This window comes from Mustelus asterias, chromosome 12 (assembly GCF_964213995.1).
Source record: "Mustelus asterias chromosome 12, sMusAst1.hap1.1, whole genome shotgun sequence".
Taxonomy (NCBI): Eukaryota; Metazoa; Chordata; class Chondrichthyes; order Carcharhiniformes; family Triakidae; genus Mustelus; species Mustelus asterias.
Genome location: NC_135812.1, coordinates 104,601,343 through 104,621,224, shown reverse-complemented (window position 1 = coordinate 104,621,224; position 19,882 = coordinate 104,601,343). Strand labels below are relative to the sequence as shown.

Below are 19,882 nucleotides of genomic sequence, written 5' to 3'. Positions count from 1 at the left end.
AGGATGCTGCCTGGTTTGGAGGGTAGGTCATATGAGGAAAGGTTGAGGGAGCTAGGGCTGTTCTCTCTGGAGCGGAGGAGGCTGAGGGGAGACTTAATAGAGGTGTATAAAATGATGAAGGGGATAGATAGAGTGAACGTTCAAAGACTATTTCCTCGGGTGGATGGAGCTATTACAAGGGGGCATAACTATAGGGTTCGTGGTGGGAGATACAGGACGGATATCAGAGGTAGGTTCTTTACGCAGAGAGTGGTTGGGGTGTGGAATGGACTGCCTGCAGTGATAGTGGAGTCAGACACTTTAGAAACATTTAAGCGGTTATTGGATAGGCACATGGAGCACACCAGGATGATAGGGAGTGGGATAGCTTGATCTTGGTTTCAGATAAAGCTCGGCACAACATCGTGGGCCGAAGGGCCTGTTCTGTGCTGTACTGTTCTATGTTCTATGTTCTTAAAACAAAAAGTGAAACTTTTAAACATCAAACCAAAAGGTGATTAAAAGGGTCAGTAATGCATACCAGTCCCTGCGGTGCCCAGCGGGCATGGAACGCCTCAATGGTGCCTGTGGACACCACATACTCCCTCTCCAGGGGCACCCGACCACAAATGTAGCCACGCACTAGTCCCTTCCTGGGACTACAGTTCAGCAGGCCCAGTCCTGGGCCTGCCTTATAAAAGGCTCAGGTACTGAGTTGCAGCTGGGCAGCCCCCTGCCTGTTACCAGGGGAACTCATACTCAATGAGCCCCACAAGGAGATCAGTGGTTCCCCATGGACCTGGGGGGGGGGGAGTGGTTATCATACATGGGATCTTGCTGCACAAAGATTTCCTTCTGTTATGTCAGGGAGTGCACTCTATACATCCTGCTTTCTGTTTCCTCCCACAGTCTGAAAGACGTGCTGGTTAGGGTGCATTGGCCGTGCTAAGTTCTCCCTGTGTGTGGCGACTAGGAGATTTTCACGGTAACTTCACTGCAGTGTTAATGTAAGCCTTATTTGTGACACTAATAAATAAACTTAAACATTGCAGTTTGTTTCCAAGACTCACACCTGCCCCAGCCCTGGATTTCTCTTCCTAAATCTCTCGGCTTTTCCCACCTCATATAAGTTAGTCCTTAAGCCTGGTGCCTTTGATTAAGTGCTTAGTCACTTATCCTAATATCTCGGTTTCAATATTCAGGCTGATTCTGGATTTCTGAAATGTTGATACACGGTGAGCGAAGCCACAATAGAAATCGCAGCTGAATCCTGAGGAGGAAAGGTCACATTGTGATTCCGAATCTGTCCCAGTCATTTTTCTGCTCTGTTGTTTTATTAATAGTGGTTGTCGTTGTTAACATGATGTATGTTTGGAATCTGGACTTGTTGCGAAATGTATTTTCTCCCTTTTGGTCTATGAAATATTAGCTACAGGCAGCTCCTTGCTGCAGCTTTCGTAGGTGGTGGTGGGGGGTGGGGGGGGGTTAGAATTCCATAGCATTCTTACAGTGCAGAAGGAGGCCATTCAACCCATCGACTCTGCACTAACTCTCGAAAGAGCATCTTACCCAGGTCCACCCCATCCCCACACATTTACCGAGGCTAATCCACTTAATCTATACATCCTGGGGCACTAAGGGGCAATTTTCATAGAATAGAATCCCTACAGTGCGGAAGGAGGCCATTCGGCCCATCATGTCTGCACCGACCACAATCCCACCCAGGCCCTATCCCCGTTACCCCACACATTTGCCCTGCTAATCCTCCTGACACCAAGGGGCAATTTAGCATGGCCAATCAACTTAACCTGCACATGTTTGAACCGTGGGAGGAAACCGGAGCACCCAGAGGAAACCCACGCAGACACGGGGAGAACATGCAAACTCCACACAGACAGTGACCCAAACCGGGAATCGAACCCGGGTCCTTGGTGCTGTGAGGCAGCAGTGCTAACCACTGTACCACCGTGCCGTCCCATGCAAGTGGCTTGATGCATGTTCCCTGACTCCCGGGAGAGTGAGTACTGCTTGCAGGACTCATGAGTACTGAGAAGCAGATTTTAATACAATTCCAGAAATAGAAGCAGTGAGAAGCCCCAAAAGCTACTTCACTCACAACAAGGATCAGGCAGCTTCCTCTGTGTGTCTGCTTCAAACTCTTCAACCCCAAACTCTACAGGATTTAATTATTGAATGAAATGTTAATAATGCAAGGAAGCAGGGAGTGTGAATCGCAGAATGACGCCAAACAGAAGGAGGCTCTTTGGCCCATCACGCCTCTGCTGGCCCTTTGAGCCATTTGAGGTGGGCAGCAGCACGGTGGCACAGTGGGTTGGCACTGCTGCCTCACGGCGCCAGGGACCCGGGTTCGATTCCCGGCTCGGGTCACTGTCTGTGCGGAGTCTGCACGTTCTCCCCGTGTCTGCGTGGGTTTCCTCCGGGAGCTCCGGTTTCCTCCCACACTCCAAAGATGTGCGGGTTAGGTTGATTGGCCGTGCTAAATTCCCCTTAGTGCCAGGGAGATTAGCAGGGTAAATACATGGGGTTACGGGGATAGGGCCAGGGTGGGATTGTTGTCGGTGCAGCCTCGATGGGCTGAATGGCCTCCTCCTGCACTGTAGGGATTCTATGATAATATCACACAACACTGAAGAGCTTTGGCAGAAGTTATGTCTCTGTTTCTGCTGCTTTATAAATCAGCCCAGTGATGGTGTAATGTGTGGTTGCACTCACCAGAGATCTATTTTCTGTCTGATATTTTGTGACATTGAGTGAGATTAAGTTTTTGGAGATTTCCTGTCGCTGTGATCGCAGTGACGAGCTGTCCCTGTGCATTAGTGCCAGCACCATCTGAAACACAGGTACGTCAGCACGTCTCTCCCTTCAACACAGAGCTAGAGAGACAGCCACAGAGAGAGGGAGAGAGAGAGACTGAGAAATATACACAGAGAGAGGGAGAGACTGAGAAATGTACAGAGAGAGAGAGACTGAGAAATGTACACAGAGAGAGGGAGAGACTGAGAAATGTACACAGAGAGAGAGAGAGAGACTGAGAAATGTACACAGAGAGAGGGAGAGAGAGACTGACTGAGAAATATACATAGAGAGAGAGAGAGAGAGAGACTGAGAAATGTACACAGAGAGAGGGAGAGACTGAGAAATGTACACAGAGAGAGGGAGAGAGAGACTGAGAAATGTATGTCATGATGTGGAGATGCCGGCGTTGGACTGGGGTGGGCACAGTAAGAAGTCTCACAACACCAGTCCAACAGGTTTATTTGGTCGCACGAGCTTTCAAAGCGTTGCTCCTTCTTCGGGTGAGTGGAGAGTTGGGTTCACAAACAGGGCATACGTAGACACAGACTCAATCTTCATCAGAGCCTTCAACATGTCATCGATGAAGACGAACATCTCACCAAGGCCTTCCCCACACCCCCACTACTTGTCCTCTGGTAGGGGGGGTTCCGCTGCGTGTATGCAGCCGATCCCTCCTGGCACCATCACTGGTACACTACCAGCCGGGTTCATGTCACACTACCTATAACCGTTTGGCCTGGGCTTGTGAAATCTCACTAACTATCCTGGCTTGAGACAATTCACATCTCTTTAACCTGTGCTTAACCCTCTCTCCACTCGCATTGTCTGCACCTGTAAAGACTTGATTACCTGTTAAGACTCGCATTCCAACTATTATCTTGCAATTGAGTTTGTGTCTATACATGCCCTGTTTGTGAACCCAACTCCACTCACCTGATGAAGGAGCAGCGCTCCGAAAGCTCGGGATACCAAATAAACCTGTTGGACTCTAACCTGGTGTTGTGAGACTTCTTACTGAGAAATGTATGGAGAGAGGGGTGGGGGGGAAGGGGGAGAGAGGGGTGGGGGGGAAGGGGGAGAGAGGGACTGGAGAGGATGAAGCAGAACTTGATATGGAGAAGGGGATGGGACCAGGATCAGTGAGAAAGGACTCACAGTTCAGACTGGAGGGAGCCGGCTGACTGAGGGCAACCAGGAAATCGGCGGAATCACATGAGGATTGTGGGAGGGGTGGGGAGGGGGTGGGGGGGGAGGGGAGCGGAGGGAGTCTGGGGAGGGGGCGGGGGAGGGGGAGGGAGGGGGAGGGAGACGGGGAGGGGGGGAGACAGGGTAGGGAGAAGGAGTCGAGGCAGGGGGAGGGAGTCGGGGGAGGGGAGGGAGTCGGGGAGGGGAGGCTGTCGGGGGAGGAGAGGTTGTCGGGGAGGGGAGGGGGAGGGGTGGATGTCGGGGAGAGGAGGTAGTCGGGGGAGGGGTGGGAGTCGGAGGGAGGGGAGGGAGTCGGGGAGGGGAGGGAGTCGGGGGAGGGGTGGGAGTCGGAGGGAGGGGAGGGGAGGGAGTTGGGGAGGGGCGGGAGTGGGGGGTGGGGAGGGAATCGAGGAGGGGAGGGAAGGTAGTCGGGGGAGGGGAGGGAGCCAGGGGAGAGGAACGAGTCTGGGGGCTGGGGAGGGAGTTGGGGGGGCAGGGAATCAGGGAGAGGGGCAGGAGTGGGGGATGGGGAGGGAGTCGAGGGGAGGGAGTCAGGGAGGGAGTCGGGGATGGGAGGGAGTGGGGGGAGGGAGTCGGGAGGGGAGGGAGTCGGGGGAGGGAGTCGGGGATGGGAGGGGAGGGAGTCGGGGGAGGGAGTCGGGGGAGGGAGTCAGGGAGTGGAGGGAGTCGGGGGAGGGAGTCGGGGATGGGAGGGGAGGGAGTGGGGGGAGGGAGTCGGGGATGGGAGGAGGTCAGGGGAGGGAGTCGAGGGAGGGGAGGGAGATGGAGGGTGGAGTCGGGGGAGATTACAAAGATGGAGAGGGGTGAGGCCGTGGAGGGGCCTTGAAGCTGAAAGCGAGTTGCTGCTTCACCAGGAAGCAGCGCAGCCGCCGAGCACAGGAACAGGAAGGAACATCTGTTGGAAAATGGGATTAGAACAGACGGGTGTTTGATGGCTGGCACAGACATGATGGGCCGAAGGGCCAATGCTGTAAGACTCTCACTCCGGGAATGGTGACTTTCCAGTGCCCACACTTGGGATTGCGCCCGGAGGCTCGACCTGGTGGGGTGCGGGGGCGTGGGGTCAGGGGCCGATTGGGGGGCATGGGGTCAGGGGCCGATCGGGGGGCATGGGGTCAGGGGCCGATCGGGGGGTGTGGGGTCAGGGGTCAATGGCTGGGGGAAGGGGGGGGGGGCATCAGGGGTCGATGGAGGGGGGGAGGCATCATGGGTTGATGGTCCGGCTCCCAAATCCAGGATGATAGATTCTGACACCCGGGGCCACTGGCTTCTCAGACACTTCACGAGGCGGACTTTAAACCTGCGAACTCGGAAAGCGTTACACATTGTCCAGCTAACCCCAAAACACTGAGACCCATCGCAGGATGCGGGGAATGAAGGGCCTGCCCCGTCAGGGGATGCGGGGTGGGAGGGGGGATAGGCTGCTCAGGCAGTCTCTGTTGCCAAGATCATGACCTTGGTTGTTAAGCTTTCATCTTAATATCATTTGGAGAATAATGGGATTGTAACTGCCGCAGAGAACGAGGCTCCGGATGATTCATTCAAACAGAGTCACCTCTGTTCCAGAAACCACTCGAAACCTTTCAGAGTTTGTCACGTCAGGTGGAAGGGCTGGTTTGGAGACTGTGTCGTTTTCTTAACATTTTCATTTAATTCCCCATCACACCAGCTCAATACTGAGGGAACGAACACAGCGAAAGCACCAGTTTTTGGCAGCAATAAATAATAGGTTGTTCCCATGGCAACTTGCTGACGGGGGGAAAAAGAGACACACACAGGGGAAAAAAAGCCTAAAATAAGGTCTAATCGCCTTGAGTGATACAGCTTCGTTAACGGAATATGTGACACATTTAGTCTTATATCAGTCAGGCTTGTCAAAGTGAAGAGGGGCTTCATGGTAACTAAGAAGTGGAGAGGTACAGTCTGATCTTACTCAATCATCATTGGCAGGTGTTAAAGTCTCACCTCCTCATCTATCTTTGAGTCAAATTAAGTTTGCTGTCCAGGGCATTCCCCTCCCTTCCCCCCCCCACCCCCCCCGCACCCTCTCCCTCACCCCTCCCTCCCCCCATCCCCCCAACACCAGCCTTGTGAGATCCTCGCAAGGTTTGCCAAATTCTGGTTAACGTGCTAATTATATAGTCTGCCAAACTGATGCAATTTTGGTGATTAATAGATTAGGTCACTGAGAGATCAATTGCAAAGTCTTGCAATGGGTTGCACGGTGGCGCAGTGGCATTGCTGCCTCACAGCGCCAGGGACCCGGGCTTGATTCCTGGCTGCGTGGAGTTTGCACGTTCTCCCCGTGTCTGCGAGGGGTTTCTTCCGGTTTCTTCCCACAGATCGAAAGACGTGCTGGTTAGGGTGCATCGGCCGTGCTAAATTCTCCCTCAGTGTACCCAAACAGGCTCCGGAGTGTGGCGACTAGGGGATTTTCACAGTAACTTCATTGCAGTGTTAATGTAAGCCTACTTGTGGCACTAATAAATAAACTAAAAAAATGGAGCTGGGGTTGTTGGGACAGTCAATGAGAAGGCAGGGTTACTGGAGGGCCCTGTTCCTCTCACTGGCAGGGTTACTGGAGGGCCCTGTTCCTCTCACTGGCAGGGTTACTGGAGGGCCCTGTTCCTCTCACTGGCAGGGTTACTGGAGGGCCCTGTTCCTCTCACTGGCAGGGTTACTGGAGGGCCCTGTTCCTCTCACTGGCAGGGTTACTGGAGGGCCCTGTTCCTCTCACTGGCAGGGTTACTGGAGGGCCCTGTTCCTCTCACTGGCAGGGTTACTGGAGGGCCCTGTTCCTCTCACTGTGAGGTGGAGTTGGAGTGAAGGGATGGCAGTGTTTGGTTGGATCCACTCTCTGCGTTACGTGAATTCACACAGGACGGAGTGTGGGGTCACCTTGCGGAAATTGTCGAAGTGAAGGTTCACCAGGATACTGCCTGGTCTCGAGGGTGTTGGCTATGAGGAGAGGTTGAATAAACTAGGATTGTTTTCACTGGAAAGACAGAGGCTGAGGGCAGACCTGATAGAGGTTTACAAAATTATGAGAGGCATAGAGAGGGTGGATAGCCAGAGGCTTTTTCCCAGGGTGGAAGTGTCAATTACAAGGGGGCACAGGTTCAAGGTGAGAGGGGGAAAGTTTAAGGGAGATGTGCGGGGTAAGTCTTTCACACAGAGAGTGGTGGGTGCCTGGAACGTGCTGTCAGAGGAGGTGGTGGATGCAGGCACATTAGCGACATTTAAGAGGCATCTGGATGGATACGCGAATAGGGAGGGAATAGAAGGACCAAATAAGGGCAGAAGGTTTTTTTTCAGTTTAGTTAAGACGTAGTTTAGTTAGATGTACGAGGCACGTTTTTTACACAGAGGGCGGTGGGTGCCTGGAACTCGTTGCCGGGGGAGGTAGTGGAAGCAGATACGGTAGTGAGTTTTAAGGGGCGTCTTGACAAATACATGAATAGGATGGGAGCAGAGGGATATGGTCCCCGGAAGGGTAGGGGGTTTTACTTCAGTCGGGGCAGCATGGTCGGGGCAGGCTTGGAGGGCCGAAGGGCCTGTTCCTGTGCTGTAATTTTCTTTGTTCTTGTGACGAGGATGATTGAGAAAAACCGAAGATCTCTTTTTAAAAGTGAAGAATGAAACCTCTTTCTTTCTCTGTTTCTATTTCTAGGACCCGAGGAGTAAACACAAATTTAAAATCCACACATATGGCAGCCCAACGTTCTGTGATCACTGCGGCTCTCTGCTGTATGGCCTCATTCACCAGGGGATGAAATGTGACAGTGAGTTTCCTCTTAGTGTTTCAGTAACTGATCCAGAAGGAAGTAAAGACGTGTAGCATTTGTTTAATGGTGGTCTATCGGGGAAATCAGAACACTTCCTACTGGTCCATGCCAACGTGAATCGGTCTCTTCCCTCCCCTTGTAATCGAACCCCCCCCCATCAATCACCTCACTGTCTCGCGATCCAGTTCATCCACTCTTTGCAGACGGCTCCCTCCATCCACCACAGACCTGGGAAAGTCAGTTCCACGCTCCTGCTTTCTGCACTTCAGACTGAATCCCAGATATGAGCCAAGTTTGGAAGGACAGAATGTGCTGCTGTGCTGTTCGATGTATATAATTATTCAAATCACAGCATGCTAACTTCATACATCACCATGACAGTTTACTCAAAGTGAATACAGTCATTAACTAATGTTGGACATGATGGAAAATGTTGTTTTAAGATAGATAACATTGCGTCTTTAGGATTCAGATGCACTGCAAAGTTTTTTTTATCGCTCACCTGTGAGCTCTTAGCAATTTCGAACTGTCTTCGTGAAGATCCAAAATCTCACTCTCACACTACCTGTATCTGTCTGTCTCTCTATCTCACACTCGTTCTCACTCTCTCACACACACTCTCACACTACCTCCATCTCTGTCTCTCTCTCTCTCACACACTCACTCTTAAACTCTCGCACACACATTCTCTCTCTCTCTCACACACATTACCTCTTTTTCTCTCCCACACACACACTCTCTTTCTCACTCTCAAACGTGCTCTCTCTCTCTTACTCTTTCACACACGCTTTGACTCTCACACACACTTTCATTCTCTCATATTCTCTCACACATGCACTCCTTCTAACTCTCACACATTCTCTCACTCTTTCACACACACTCTCATTCTCACACACACTTCCATTCTCACACTCTCTCACACATGCACTGCTCCCTCTCACACACATTCTCACACATACACAAATACATGCACACACATTCACACACACACTCTCACACTCGCACACAAACACGCACACACTCTCACTCATACACACACACATACACACACACTCTCTCTCCCTCTCTTACACACACACTCTTGCACATTCTCACACGAACATTCTTTCACACACACACACCTGCATCCTCTCACACTCGCGCACTCTCACACGCAGCCGTGTGTGCTCTCCCCGGCTCCATCTACCTGCATGCTGGGAAAAGCATGAAGCTATGTGTCGAGCTATCTAACTGTGCATTCAGACACTCCGTAATAGCTTGCAGTCTCACTGAGCTCAGGGTCATCTGTCCCATTATCTCCTGATGTGGCTGAGTGTCAGATTGTGTTTTATGATGGTCCACTGAAGCACCTTGAAATGTTTTATCACATGAGAGAGATTGTTGTTTAACTGAGCTAAAACTCACTCAGTGAAGTGTAGGAACCATCAAGTCACCAAAGCAAGGGCCCCGGCTGACACACGCATCAGCAAAATGTAATGGCAGAGTCACCATTAATGTGTTATTGGAGATTGTGTGTGTGTGTGTGTGTGGGGGGAGGGGGGTGTGTGTGGCAGGGGGGTATATGTGTGTGTGTGGGTGTGTGTGTGTGTGTGGGGGGGGTGTGTGGCAGGGGGGGATATGTGTGTGTGTGGGTGTGTGTGTGTGTGTGGGGGGGTTGTTGGCGGGGGGGATATGTGTGTGTGTGGGTGTGTGTGTGGGTGTGTGTGTGTGTGTGTGTGGCGGGGGGGATGTGTGTGTGGGTGTGTGTGTGTGTGTGTGGTGGGGGGGATGTGTGTGTGGGTGTGGGGGCAGGGGGATGTGGGTGTGTGTGAGTGTGTGTGTGTGTGGCGGGGGGATGTGTGTGTGGGTGTGTGTGGGTGTGTGTGTGTGTGTGGCGGGGGGGAATGTGTGTGTGGGTGTGTGTGAGTGTGTGTGGGGGGATGTATGTGGGTATGTGTGTGTGTGGGGGGGTGTATGTGGGTATGTGTGTGTGTGGGGGGGGTGTATGTGGGTATGTGTGTGTGGGGGGGTGTATGTGGGTATGTATGTGTGGGGGGGTGTATGTGGGTATGTGTGTGTGGGGGGGGTGTATGTGGGTATGTGTGTGTGGGGGGGGGTGTATGTGGGTATGTGTGTGTGGGGGGGGCGTGGGGGGGGTGTATGTGGGTATGTGTGTGTGGGGGGGGTGTGGGGGGGTGTATGTGGGTATGTGTGTGTGGGGGGGGTGTATGTGGGTATGTGCGTGTGGGGGGAGGTGTGGGGGGTGTATGTGGGTATGTGTGTGTTGGGGGGTGGGAGCGGACAGGATGGAGGTGGGGGGGGGGTGGGGTGGTGGGTTTGTGGGGGGGACTGTTTATGTACCAAAGCTGTTCATGTGAAAAAAACAGGGTCCAGGTTCCGAACACGCTCATTCCCCACTGACGTCCACTCAGCAGTTGCTGAGATACGATTCCTCGATGTGAAATCTCAGTCAATTAGACTCGGGGTGAGGCCGAACCTTTGCAGGAATGCAATTTGAAACTGACATCATATCGAGTTAGTAAAAGCCAAACTATATCCCGTATTTCTATATCCGGGAGAAACAGCTCAGAGGGAGCAGAGCCGGGATTCGAACCATCCGGTTACCACACGGAAAGCAGCAGCACGGCTGATCTTTCTTCATCTTCGTTAGTTTCACCCAATCTGACGGAGGTTGCCGGTTTATTCAGCTATTTTGGGGAGTATTTGTTGCAAATGTTCCCTCCTCCTTTCTGAGGGACTGACCGGCACTGGGCACTGGGCTTCTTCCCCGTTCCCACCTCCATGTGGCCATTCTCCGGGGGCCACGGATTGTCCACAGGGAGAGGATCTCAGCCTGATTCTCTTTTGACCTCCTCACGCGCACCTTCAGCAAGGGTCACTGACTCGGGTCAGAGGCAGTGGTTTAGCCGATTTCTCCCTGCTGCCCAGCCAGCCCCTGGGGCATTGGCACCGATTGGAGTGACACAGCCTCAGCTCTGAGTGGCAAGGTGGTGAGGGCAATCCCACTCCAGAGACTTGGGCACAAAAATCCAGACCGACATTCCACTGGGGTGCTGTGGGAACGTCGCACTGTGGGAACGTCGCACTGTGGGAATGTCACACTGTGGGAACGTCGCACTGTGGGAATGTCGCACTGTGGGAACGCCGCACTGTGGGAATGTCACACTGTGGGAACGTCGCACTGTGGGAATGTCACACCGTGGGAACGCTGCACTGTGGGAATGTCGCATTGTGGGAACGTCACACTGTGGGAATGTCACACTGTGGGAACGTTGCACTGTGGGAATGTCACACTGTGGGAACGCCGCACTGTGGGAATGTCGCACTGTGGGAACGTCACACTGTGGGGACGTCGCACTGTGGGAATGTCGCACTGTGGGGATGCCGCACTGTGGGAATGTCGCACTGTGGAAACGCCGCACTGTGGGAATGTCGCACTGTGGGAACGCCGCACTGTGGGAATGTCGCACTGTGGTGACGCCGCACTGTGGGGATGCGGCACTGTGGGGATGCGGCACTGTGGGAATGTCGCACTGTGGGAATGTCACACTGTGGGAATGCCGCACTGTGGGAACGTCGCACTGTGGGAACGCCGCACTGTGGGAACGTCGCACTGTGGGAACGCCGCACTGTGTGGATGCCGCACTGTGGGAATGCCGCACTGTGTGGACGCCGCACTGTGGGAATGTCGCACTGTGTGGACGCCGCACTTTGGGGACGCCGCACGGTGGGAATGTCGCACTGTGGGGACGCCGCACTGTGGGGATGCGGCACTGTGGGAATGTCACAGTGGGAATGTCATACTGGGGACGCCGGACTGTGGGGATGTCGCACTGTGGGAATGTCACACTGTGGGAATGTCACAGTGGGAATGTCACACTGTGGGAATGTCACACTGTGGGAATGTCACAGTGGGAATGTCACAGTGGGAATGTCGCACTGTGGGAATGCCGCACTGTGGGAATGCCGCACTGTGGGGACGCCGCACTGTGGGAATGCCGCACTGTGGGAATGTCGCACTGTGGGAATGTCGCACTATGTGGACGCCGCACTGTGGGGATGCCGCACTGTGGGAACGCCGGACTGTGGGTTTGCCGCACTGTGGGAATGTCACAGCGGGAATGACACAGTGGGAATGTTGCACTGTGGGAATGTCGCAGTGTGGGGACGCCGCACTGTGGGGACGTCGCACTGTGGGGACGTCGCACTGTGCGTTTGCCGCACTGTGGGAATGTCACAGCGGGAATGTCACAGCGGGAATGTCACAGCGGGAATGTCACAGTGGGAATGTCACAGTGGGAATGTCGCACTGTGGGGATGTCACAGTGTGGGGACGCCGCACTGTGGGGACGTCGCACTGTGGGGACGTCGCACTGTGGGAACGCCGCACTGTGGGAACGCCGCACTGTGGGGATGTCGCGCTGTGGGGACGTCGCACTGTGGGAATGCCGCACTGTGGGAATGCCGCACTGTGGGAATGCCGCACTGTGGGGATGTCGCACTGTGGGGACGCCGCACTGTGGGGACACCGCACTGTGGGAATGTCACACTGTGGGAATGCCGCACTGTGGGAATGTCGCACTGTGGGAATGCCGCACTGTGGGAATGCCGCACTATGTGGACGCCGCACTGTGGGGACGTCGCACTGTGGGAATGTCACACTGTGGGAATGCCGCACTGTGGGAATGTCACACTGTGGGAATGTCACACTGTGGGAATGCCGCACTGTGGGAATGTCGCACTATGTGGACGCCGCACTGTGGGAATGTCGCACTATGTGGACGCCACACTGTGGGGATGTCGCACTGTGGGGACGTCGCACTGTGGGAATGTCACACTGTGGGAATGCCGCACTGTGGGAATGTCACACTGTGGGAATGTCACACTGTGGGAATGCCGCACTGTGGGAATGTCACACTGTGGGAATGCCGCACTGTGGGAATGTCGCACTGTGGGAATGCCGCACTGTGGGAATGTCGCACTGTGGGAATGCCGCACTGTGGGAATGCCGCACTGTGGGAATGTCACACTGTGGGAATGCCGCACTGTGGGAATGTCACAATGTGGGAATGCCGCACTGTGGGAATGTCACACTGTGGGAATGTCGCACTATGTGGACGCCGCACTGTGGGGACGTCGCACTGTGGGGACGCCGCACTGTGGGAATGTCGCACTGTGGGAATGTCGCACTGTGGGAATGCCGCACTGTGGGAATGCCGCACTGTGGGAATGTCACACTATGGAATTGTCGCACTGTGGGAATGTCACACTGTGGGGATGTGGCACTGTGGGGATGCGGCACTGTGGGAATGTCACACTGTGGGAATGTCACACTGTGGGAATGTCACACTGTGGGAATGTCGCACTGTGGGGATGCTGCACTGTCAAAATGCCGCAATGTCGGAATGTCACACTGTGTTTGGAATGACGCACCTTCGGAATGCTGCACTGTCAGAACGCCGCAGTTTGGGAATGCTGCATTGTTGGGATGCCGCACTGTTGGAACGCCGCACTGTCGGAACGCCACACCTCCGGAATGCCATACGCTCGGAACGCTGTACTCTCGGAACGCCATATTCTCAGGATGCCACACTTTTAGAATGCCGCACTGTCGGAGGTTCTTCCTGTCAGATCAAGGCCATATCATCCCCCTCAGTTGGATGTAAAAGATCTCATTTCATGGAAAAGCAGGGTAGTTATCCCAGGTATCCTGGCCAACATTCATCCCTCAGTTAGTATGACAGGAATCAGATTACCTAGTTATTATCACATTGTGGGATCTGGCTGTCAGCAAATTAACTGCCACATTTCCACCAATGACTACACTGCACTGCCTCGAACTTAGGCAGCGCTGGCACCATGAACGGTGCTATATCAATGCAGCCTTCCTATTTTTTGAGATCAGCTAACTTGACCTAAATCTGGCGACAAGGATGAGATCCATCCAGGTCTATGGAGTTCATTTCCACAGTTCATTCAGTGGTGCTTCAGCCCATCCTCCAGTTGTCAGCCTTCTCAAAGAACTATCCAGTTTATCCCAATATAATTCCCTCTATTCATCGCTGTGGATGTTACATTTCCAATCATTGTCCAATTCCCTCGTGAAAACTGAGTTTTGAAAGTCCTTATTGAGAGAGTTGGGGGAGGGGCTGTCCACGCTCAGTGTGTGAAAATGGACAACATTTCTCTGAACCAAAGACATGAAGAGTTAGAGTTGGGATTTTTACACAGCTTTTAGTACGAACAATATTCATTTTTTACATTTCATTTTGAATATTTAAAGAAAAACCTATTTTGACCAGGAATATCTTCACTTCGTGTTCACTGAAAGTCTAATTTCTATTCCCTTCTTTCCATTTCCCTTTCTGTTCCCCCTGCAACCCCCGCCCCTCCCCCCACCCGCCCCTCCCCGCCCTTCCCACAAACAGGGAAAATAGTTTTTTTTGGGAGGCGGAGGGGGGGGAGGGGGGGGGGGGGGGACCCTGGAATGTTTTGGTGGAGGGAATGTTGTGAGTTTAGAATGACTGTTGCTGAATTTTTTTGTGTCGCTTTTTTCTCCACAGCCTGTGACCTGAACGTGCATAAGAAATGTGTCATCAACGTGCCGAGTATGTGTGGGACAGACCACACGGAGAGGAGGGGCCGAATATTCCTGAAAGTGGAGGTCCAAAGTGACGGCTTGCTGCATGTTGCAGGTAAACTCCTCACCGTATCCGGGCGGAACGCAGCGAGGGAGGCGCTGAGCAGGTCCGAGATTAGCTGCATTGATGTCTGGGACAAGCTCTGAAATGTAACAGTGTTTTTCTGTTCGCTAGCCAAGGGAAAATGAGGCAACACAGCACGGGGGAAACTCAAAACAGGGGCCTGGGCCTCAGACCACTCCTCCATATTCCCCAGATTTTGATGAATCTTCTGTCGGTATTATCATCTCAAATTTATAGCACATAAAATGGCCATTCAGCCCATCTGGTGGATGCTGGAGTGTATGCTTTCCACAAGCCACCTCCCACTCTTGATCTCACCCTCTTTGATCTATCCCTCTGTTCCTTCCACCCTCATGTACTTATCCAGTTTCCCCTAAAGTGTCTCTAATGTACAGACAGAGCATCCCACCCAGGCCCTATCCCCTTAACCCTGCGCATTTACCCCGCTAATCCACCTAACTAACACACCTTGGGGCACTAAGGGGCAATTTACCATGGCTAATCCACCTAACCTGCGCGTGTTGGGACACTAAGGGGCAATTTAGCATTCTTCCATCAGACACTAGGGTCAATTTAGCATGGCCAATCAACTGACCTGCACATCTTTGGACCATGGGAGGAAACCGGAGCACCCGGAGGAAACCCACACAGACACGGGGCGAAAGTGCAAACTCCACACAGACAGTGACCCGAGGCCGGGATTGAACCTGGGTCCCTGGCGCTGTGAGGCAGCAGTGCTAACCCACTGTGCCACCATGGCTATTCGCCTTATCAATGCCCCTCATGATTTTATAAACCTCTATAAGGCCACCCCTCATCCTCCTGCACTCCAGGGGAAAAAGTCGCAGCCTATCCCGCCTCTCCTTATAATTTAAACCTCCCAATCTTTCCTCTTTAAGAATTTATCCAATTTCTTTTGAAGGAGATTATTTAATCTGAATCCACGACCTTTCAGGCAATGCATTCAGAGCATAACATCACATTGCTTCTTAAAAACCTCTCCTGGCCTTGTCCGGGAGTTATTTTTGTAGTTATCTGATGAATGATATGGCTTTTAATATTGAGAGGATTGTCTAGTTAGGCACCAGATGGAATTGAAGATGTTTGAGATGTGAGGGGGGCCTCTGTGCATTGCTCATGATAAATACACAAACAGACGCTGACCTCTCTAGAATCCACCTCCTTCAGGAGACTGTGCAGAGAGGCACATCCAAGCTTTCCAGTGACGTAGAGATCAGTACCATAGCAGCTAGTGGAGACAGAAGCATAAATATACAAAAGACGTCGATCGATGGAGTGAGTGCAGAGAGATTGCAGTGCAGTTAAGTGTAAGGTCATCGATTTTCGACCCAACAGGGAAGATCTGAGTAGTTATAAAAATGGTGTGGGTCCAGAAAGATTCAGGGCTCTGTGTTTGCTGCTTGTTATAAACAGGCTGATATAACCATATCTGAGGAGATATTGACCTTTGAAGGAGCGGTTTCACTGTTCTGCTCACAGGAACTCCTCCGAGAGTTGGATTATTTGGAGGTTGCACCCTCCGTTAGCTGATGAAGATTTAATAGAGGTTCATTGGATTTTGAAAAGAATGGCTATCTTGGATGGGGAATATTTTTTCCCCCATGAGCAGGGAGTTGAGGGAAAGGAGCAGGACCTTCAGTCAGAGCCAGGGCTGTGAGGGATCCAGGAGGGGTGACATTTTAGATGAAGCATTAAACAGAGTCGGTGTTTTGCTCTCCCAGCGATCCCGACGGAACATTCCTGTCTCGGCAAACCACCCCCGCGGCACTCCCAGCATCGACGCTCACTGCACATGGGCCTCATTGTTATTTGTGGAATCTTGCTGTGCACGGATTGGCTGCTGAATTTGCTTCCATGAGCAGGAGATGACGCATTTCAGACATGTCGTTGCGTGTGACACACTGCGGGACCGTATAAGGTGCGTCATGAACCTAAATCTGCTCTTTATTCCCCCCTCTGTCCCCACCAGCTTCAGTTAGTATTTGGGAAGAGGTTGACTTAAAAAGCAGCAAGAAGTTTGACAACACCAGGTTAAAGTCCAACAGGTTTATTTGATAGCAAAAGCCACTAGCTTTCGGAGCAAGCTTGTGTGGCTTTTGCTACCAAATAAACCTGTTGGACTTTAACCTGGTGTTGTTAAACTTCTTACTGTGTTTACCCCAGTCCAACGCCGGCATCTCCACATCATTAAAAGCAGCACCAGGAGATACTTTGGTAAAGAGAGCAGTTTGTGATGTGAACCCAAACGTGGCAGCCTTCCTCCTAAATCTTGCTGCATTTACTGAAGGTACTGAGTGTTCCTCCAGCTACCACTGGCCCTCCTGACACCTCACTCCGGTGGCAGACTGACCAGTGACAGAAAGATATCGAGTCTCGGGTTGTTGGGCTGGGCACTCGATCCTGTATCCCAGGCCTCCACCCACACCCACGTTCAGGCACTTTGCACAAATGATCAAGGACCGAGGAGTGACCTTATAGAGGTCTATAAAATAATGAGGGGCACGGATCGGCTAGATAGTCAATATCTTTTCCCAAAGGTAGGGGAGTCTAAAACTAGAGGGCATAGGTTTAAGGTGAGAGGGGAGAGATACAAGAGGGTCCAGAGGGGCAATGTTTTCACACAGAGGGTGGTGAGTGTCTGGAACGAGCTGCCAGAGGCAGTAGTAGAGGCGGGTACAATTCTGTTTTTTTAAAAAAGTGTTTAGATAGTTACGTGGGTAAGATGGGTACAGAGGGATATGGGCCAAATGCAGGCTACTGGGACTAGCTTAGTAGTAAAAACTGGACAGCATGGACAAGTTGGGCCGAAGGGCCTGTTTCCATGCTGTAAACCCCTATGACTGGGGATCCCGGCTGGATTTCTGTCTATAGCTCATGCACGCACCCCACCCTCCATATCCCCTCCCCGATATCCCACAAACAGAGATATGATAATGAGCAGAGAATCTGTCTGAGTGATGTTGAATGAAGGATAACCGTTCACAGTGTTTGAAATGTCGCTCCCTCCCTGAGGAAACCAGCTCTGGACTGGAGTGTGAGCAGCTCATGCTTCACTGCAGTTCGTGTTTGAGCTGCTTTTCCCCATCGAGCCTTGTCTGTGGACGGGGAGAGGGCCGAGAAGGGGAAACCAGTGTTTCTACTGAACCACAGAGTCCCAATGAAACAGTCGGGAATGTTCACAAAGTCTTCAGCTGCCAACTAAGGGTGGCGCGGTGGCACAGTGGTCAGCTCTGCTGCCTCACAGCGCCAGGGACTCAGGTTCGATTCCAGCCTCGGGTCACTGTCTGTGTGGAGTTTGCACATTCTCCTCGTGTCTGTGTGCCCCCCCCCCCCACCCCCCGCCCCCCCGCCCCGCCCTTCAAAATAGTGGCCTGGATCATTCCTACCCATGTAAGAGAGCAGAGTGGACCTCAGTTTAACATCTCATTCGAATGATGGCATCTCCAACAGTGCAGCCTCCCCTCGGTACTGCACTGGGTGTATCAGCTTAGTTAGTGAGTGCCCATTGAGCCCATAGATGCGCTTGGAACCTTCAACACTGAGTGGGAGCCACAGGGGACAGTGAGTCTAACCGCCTTGGGTAATGTGAGCCTCCCTTCATTGGACATTACGGATATTGTGATTGGTTATATTAACATTGCCTCCTCAATGTGAGGGGACACTTGTCCAGTTACCTTTCTGTTAGAGCTGATGTTTGTTTATTTATTCGTGTCACAAGTAAGGCTTACATTAACACTGCAATGAAGTTACTGTGAAAATCCCCTAGTCGCCACAGTCCGGCGCCTGTTCGGGCCAATGCACCCTAACCCGCACGTCTTTCAGACTGTGGGAGGAAACCGGAGCACCCGGAGGAAACCCACGCAGACACGGGGAGAACGTGCAGACTCCACTCAGACAGTGACCCAAGCCGGGAATCAAACCCGGGTCCCTGGCGCTGTGAGGCAGCAGCGCTAACCACTGTGCCACCGGATGTAAACCACCCCCCTGCCCCCCGACATAATCCCAACATGGAATGGAGGGAGGATTGGAGAGATGGAGGGAGGGATGAATGGAGGGAGGGAGGAATGGATGGAAGGGGACAGAAGGATGAATGGAGGGAGAGAGGAATGGAGGGAGAGAAGGAGGAATGAAGGGAAGGATGAATGAAGGAATGGAGGGGGGTGAATGGACAGAGGGCTGAAGGAATAGACGGAGGGAGGAGTGATGTCAGTGCTGAAGGATGCAGCTGACTTGTCAGTGTCTGCCGAAGATGGGTTCTGCAAGATTTTAATTGTGTCTAATTTAATGTTTAGAACCTTAGGCGTGAAGTTAATGGCTGTGAAATTAACGCCTCGGCACAGTTTCAATGCCGAGCGTGATTTGTAGATGGAAGGAGTGAAGGGACGTCCATACAAACAGAACACACCATGAATGAAATGGGATTGAAGATATAAATCGATTTGAAACATTCTCCCTCAACCATTCCGATGGATTGCTCTATTTTAAATTGTTGAATGAAATATCTGGCCTTTTGTCTGTTCCTATAGTTTGTGGTCTTGAGAGGTTTTTCTCTCTCCTCTCCTGGAGAGTCTGATTAATCTGCCCACTCCCTCTGGTTCCTGACCCAAGTGACCAGTTTAAAAATTATTTTTGTGGGTCAGGCCCCTTCCGGGAGCACCTGAGCCGGTCCTCATCCAACAGGCACACAGAAATTTGGCATGTCAGCTACGACTCTCACCAACTTTTACAGATGCACCATAGAAAGCATTCTTTCTGGTTGTATCACAGCTTGGTCTGGCTCCTGCTCTGCCCAAGACCGCAAGGAACTACAAAAGGTCACGAATGTAGCCCAATCCATCACGCAAATCAGCCTCCCATCCATTGACTTTGTCTGCACTTCCCGCTGCCTCGGCAAAGCAGCCAGCATAATTAAGGATCCCACGCACCCTGGACATTCTCTCTTCCGCCTTCTTCCTTCGGGAAAAAGATACAAAAGTCTGAGGTCACGTACCGACCGACTCAAGAACAGCTTCTTCCCTGCTGCTGTCAGACTTTTGAATGGACTTATCTTGCACTAAGTTGATCTTTCTCTACACCCTGGCTATGACTGTAACACTACATTCTGCACTCTCTCCTTTCCTTCTCTATGAACGGTATGCTTTGTCTGTTTAGTGCTAAAGATACAATACTTTTCACTGTATGTTAGTACATGTGACAATAATAAATCAAATCCAGTCAAATCAAATCAAAGAATGAAGCTAGCCTCTCCTCCTTGCCCCTCACCCAGAGACTCTGAGGCCTCCACATCTCCAGGCCCTTGGAGCGGGCACCCTGATGATTGGTAAGCTTTAGTGGCCAGCGTCAGGCAGTGCCAATGAAGTGGATAGACAG

General features: G+C 52.2%; 1 protein-coding gene across 4 annotated transcripts in view; it reads left to right on the top strand.

The window, feature by feature from the left end:
• prkcab (protein kinase C, alpha, b) overlaps nucleotides 1-19,882 on the top strand; it is a 450,914-nt gene that overhangs the window by 301,249 nt on the left and 129,783 nt on the right. For all 4 annotated transcript variants that reach the window (XM_078225790.1, XM_078225787.1, XM_078225789.1 and 1 more), the window contains exons 4-5: nucleotides 7,673-7,784; nucleotides 14,351-14,482. In XM_078225790.1, the coding sequence (XP_078081916.1) occupies nucleotides 7,673-7,784; nucleotides 14,351-14,482 (244 nt within the window). The remainder of the gene's footprint in view (nucleotides 1-7,672; nucleotides 7,785-14,350; nucleotides 14,483-19,882) is intronic.